Raw genomic sequence first — 4788 nt, forward strand, 5'->3', positions numbered from 1 at the left:
AATAAAGATCCGGCTGAGCAGATGGATCTAAAAGCTGGGTTTTATGGGCCATGTTTTGTGCATGAGTCGGTAAATTTTGATGAACCTGCTTTCCGATGACCCGGATGTCCGCTTCCTGCGAATACTCAGACTCAGATCGTCTTACCCGCCTGATATTAGATTTCCTGACTTTTTATGAGAATCGGTCGCTGCAATTCCTAATCAAGTGGCCTGCCTTATGACATAAGGAGCACCTAAAGGGGATACCCCAGAAGTCTAGCCTTTGCTGGATTTTGCTATTTCCCCATACAATCTCTAAGTGATTTGGGTAAGCGCCTTTATATGGCTTTTCGATAAGGACCCAGGCAATTCTTTTATCTTTCTCTTCTCTACACCAGGGGTCAACATAGACAAATTTGCCTATCGAGTTACCTATTTTTGAAAGAGATTCTTCCGACCATAACTCCAAGGGCATGTTTGGTAGCTTCACCCAAATCAGACAGTTTGAAGGAGTGTTCTTTAAAGGATCAAAGCCTATGTACCAGCGAGAAAGAGCTAAGAAGCTTCTTCCATATACCCAAGGATTTTTTAGAATAATATCTACGTCAGAGTCTTTCAAGAAGTGGAAGGAATACCATTCCTTCATAAGGCGGGAAATGATGGGGGTATAACCAATCAGAGGAGCCCATTTGTCCGTTAACCATTTACGCATGTCCTTTTCATCCATCTCAGGGAATTGCCACTTCCCAACCAGTGACAATTTCTTCAGGCTATCAATTCTTTCCGTGAGGGTGGCACCGTCCACACATATGGCTTTCGGAGGAGGGTTAGTCTTGACAGGATTCTTAGCCTTGTTAAAGAAGAAAGATGGGGATCCGGCTATTTTGGAGGAGGCTCCTTTAGGTTTATGAATACCCCTGCAAGCTGGCTTGATAATCATGTCCTCCACTATGGCTTGCCAGCCTATAAAGGTTGGATGTTTGTTCTGATCCTCCTCGGCTTGAATAGTTGCCTGTACAAGTGCTCGCGTGGCAGAAGAGTCCGAGTCATCCATTGCTTTTAATGGGATTGGGTGAGCACTAAAGCCGGTAAGAATTGATGCCAGCAGCCACTTGTACCAGAATCCGAGATCATGCTCCTATTTTCTCAGTATGATCCCCAAATATAATAAAACCTGGAGGGAAAGGCCATATAGAAAAGACTGTTCTGATAGCAATCTCTGAATGAGATAAGACCCGAAGTGAAAAGCTACTATTAGAGAATGCCAAGGAAATCAGAACCGTAGATTTCGATCCTGACAAAGGGATGTGTCGGACAGGGAAGATTAAAGGATCCAGAAAGATGAGGACGCGGGGTCAGCACGGAAGAAGACTCCAGAATAGGAAAAGGAGGCGGGGGTCGACAAAATGAAAAAAATCTTCTGACTGATATGATGTAAAAGGATTTTCCCTTCCCCGAGACAGCTTCACATACTTAATTGGAAGAGATTCATACGTACTATGCCGGTTAAGGATAGATTACGAGAGTAGAAGATAGATACAGACAATTAAGGCTTGTGAAGACCCGAGAAAATTTAAAATTTTCCGGTGACCGAAGAGATGAGGAAATACCAGGAATTTCACTGGTTTTCAGGCAGCCCTGATTACCGACTTTCAGGAAGACGGAGGCTGCTATGCGGGAGAACAATCGACACAGCAGTAGACAAGCTGGAAAACACACCACCACTTCCCTATTCTGATACGAAAATCAGTACATGGGCTATAGAAGACAATTGAGTTCTTTATCTTTGAAAATAAAGATTTCAGCATTGTGTAATCAGGACCAGAACTACAGCGATGTTTAAAAGAAAAACCAGAGAACTAAACAAGACTACTACAATTCGTCCTCAATCATTTTTGCCTTAACAACTAAGAACATATAATGAAAGATTGATTAAACTGACCTTTTACTTTCTTTTCCGGAACGAGCGGGAGAGAGAGCGTCGTTTACCATAACCATCATCTTCCACGAGATGTCCAGGCACCGTCCAGAGCACAAAACAGGATATGAGCTGATTAACCAGCTGAGGAGATGACAATAGAAATTCACAATCACCCCCCCAGAAAACAGACAGAGATAAAACCATCCAATCACCGATATAACGATGCTAACTCCAGAAATATATATTCGCCTGATAGGAAGCAGTCATGTCATGAGCCACCGTTCAGGGAAAAAAAGAAGCAGACAGAGAGCAGTCGTGCAGAAAACCCAAGACTTAAGGCCTGTGGTGGAAGGAGGAAACCGCAGCTAAACTAATAGAGGCCAATATATAACTGGAACCTAAAAAACAAAGAAGTAACCTCGGACGTCCTTCTGCATGGGATGAGCACTGTGGCAGTGCAACGTGTCGAGGGAGGTATATGTGCATGCAATGGACCTTCTATGCCCTCCGGGTGTCGCTGTTGCAATTTAATCGACCCTATAATCAGAAAACGCGTTTTTTTCTGTATAAGACCAATCAGAGGACACTCCCCACCTTCCTAACTTGGCAAACCAATTGTCCGAAAGAGGAAAATGCGCTGTCTGTCCCCGGGAATGGCGAGTGGCTGCAGTCTATTGGGTTCTGTAAATCTTGTTTCGGCTCCGCAGACTCTCCCGCGTTTCGGCTCCGCAGGCTCTCTCCAATTTCTCATCGAATAACACAACCACCCCGAATGTTCCTATGGTTCCATTCCTTGTCAAATGGTTTGGCAACACTGGCAAATAATTAAAAATTAAGTGATCTCAAATACATTAGTCACATGGATTTTAAGAATTATCAAATCATTATTATATTAATTTTGGTGATTTGATTTAATTAACCTGACTTTTCATTATTTTGGTATTTTCAAAAGTAAGAAATTTTATGTAAAATATTTTGGTATTTATTTGAATTTTTCTTTTTGGATTTCTCCAAACATTCAAAATACTATTATATAGTATAATTTTTACTGCGTTTGAGTACAAGTTTTTAATTTTTAGAAAAATAAAATAAGTATAGATTATAAGTATTTACTCTTTAAGAATAAATATTTGGAGATTTATTTTTTAAATGTTTTGTAATCATTGAGTGAGATTCTTTATTTTAAATGTAATTGTTGATTAATGGTTAATTAGTTGGAACTCATATATTTAATTTTTGATTTAATGTTTGGTTAAGAGATTTACTTGAGTAAGTGATTGTGTTTTATCTTCCATCAATATTTATTGGTCATTTTTAAGTTAATTTTAGATTCCCGGAATACTACCTTGATCATGCCGAAAGAGAATAATATTTCATTCAGAATGCATAATAATCTCTAAGAGTGGTACTCTACCCCCAAACCGCAGCGACAGCTGCTTCGCGGCCCAAGTCGAAATAAGTATTATTCAATTACCAAAATTCTAAAAATGACTTTCATCCAATTAAAATTCAGTTACCCGGACGCCGAACAGGTCCACGATCACGTTGAAATGGCTCCCTCAATCCGAGCCCCCAGTACGCCCCTTAAATGGTGACTCCGATGGATCCACTAATGGGTGTGCCCGAGGATAAATATCGCTAAATTTAGCGTCATATGAACTCGAGGTGTAACGTTTGAGTTTCCCTAGTAAAGGGTAGGGCGTCCTACAACCTTCGTCTGTAGGACAATCACCGCTGGCCGCTCCGTGGCTGCCGAAGATGAACTTCATGATGTGGGATAACAAGTTACTCTTTGTCTTTCGTCCTGATTTCTTTTCGGATCTGTTCTTGGACGACTTACTCCATTTCGACTTCAACTTAATGTGTCCCATACAGTCTACCTCGGGCGAGGTTGGCTCCAGGGATTCGAAGCGGGCGCCTGTCCTTGGGATTATGGAGCCCCACTTCGGTTTTGCACGGCGATGCGTGGTGGAATACTTAAAGGCTCTGCCGAGGCTGAAGGGAGCCACAGACAAGACTGCAATCTTCGTTCTTATCACATGGAAGGAATTCGTTGGCATCTGACGCCCGATATTTGCAACCATCTTGCAGGAGCTCTTCGGCATCTCTCCGTATGAGGAATTGTTTGTTTATATGGACTTGGAGTTTATGTTACAGGTGGAGGAATATCAACCGACTCCACTATTGTGTGGTGGGGCGTTCAGTTTGCGTGACTAGATTTCACGATGCTCTGCCTCAATGGTTCAAATTTATTTATCTGTGAACTCAGAATGCGACATTCAGCTATTTTTCTTCCTAAACGTGGGATTTTGGAGAGGCTTCCAGGAAATAAATACAACACTTGGTATGTATATTGAATACGATAAGCAGTACATTGTTTATGTACATAGTTTTTTCATAGAAAATTTGTGGTGGCCAAAATGAGTTGTAGAATTTGACTTGGTGGGAGTGTCACACCCGCGTCTTAGTGTCTTAGTGTTAGTTTTCAAAAGCATGGAATTCATATATAGTCGTTTTCAATGGTTAAAGATGATATTGTGCCGTAGGGATTTAAGGAGAAAAAGAGTGTGGCCATTTGTTTTAGAGGTTTTATTTATAAAAATGTAAATCATTTTCCATGCTGTTGTTTTTTTGGTCCGACTTGAATCACTTTCGTATCCATTTCCCGTTAGAATATCGAAGATTAAATACACAAAAAAAAAAAACATCACTGACACAATTTTAAATGGCAATTGTTGATGTGAAAATGTTTTACAACCATTTCATTTATAGGTAAATATGATTTTTTTTGGATATACTAGATTCAAGAGATTTAGAAACATTTATTGACAACTCAACAACCTTATCAACTTGAAAATTTAAGCTTATTTACTTTCCATACTCTTCGT

The 4788-nt window shown here is 40.4% G+C and overlaps 1 protein-coding gene across 1 annotated transcript; it reads right to left on the minus strand.

The window, feature by feature from the left end:
• Nucleotides 1-3459: 3459 nt before the first annotated feature.
• On the minus strand, nucleotides 3460-3984 carry LOC149265063 (uncharacterized). Its single transcript, XM_089401677.1, has one exon. The coding sequence runs from the start codon at nucleotides 3982-3984 to the stop codon at nucleotides 3460-3462; it is 525 nt and encodes a 174-aa protein (XP_089257803.1).
• Nucleotides 3985-4788: the final 804 nt, after the last annotated feature.

This window comes from Pinus tabuliformis, chromosome 6 (genome assembly GCF_031772625.1).
Source record: "Pinus tabuliformis cultivar Carrire ecotype Pingquan chromosome 6, CPIR1, whole genome shotgun sequence".
Lineage (NCBI taxonomy): Eukaryota > Viridiplantae > Streptophyta > Pinopsida > Pinales > Pinaceae > Pinus > Pinus tabuliformis.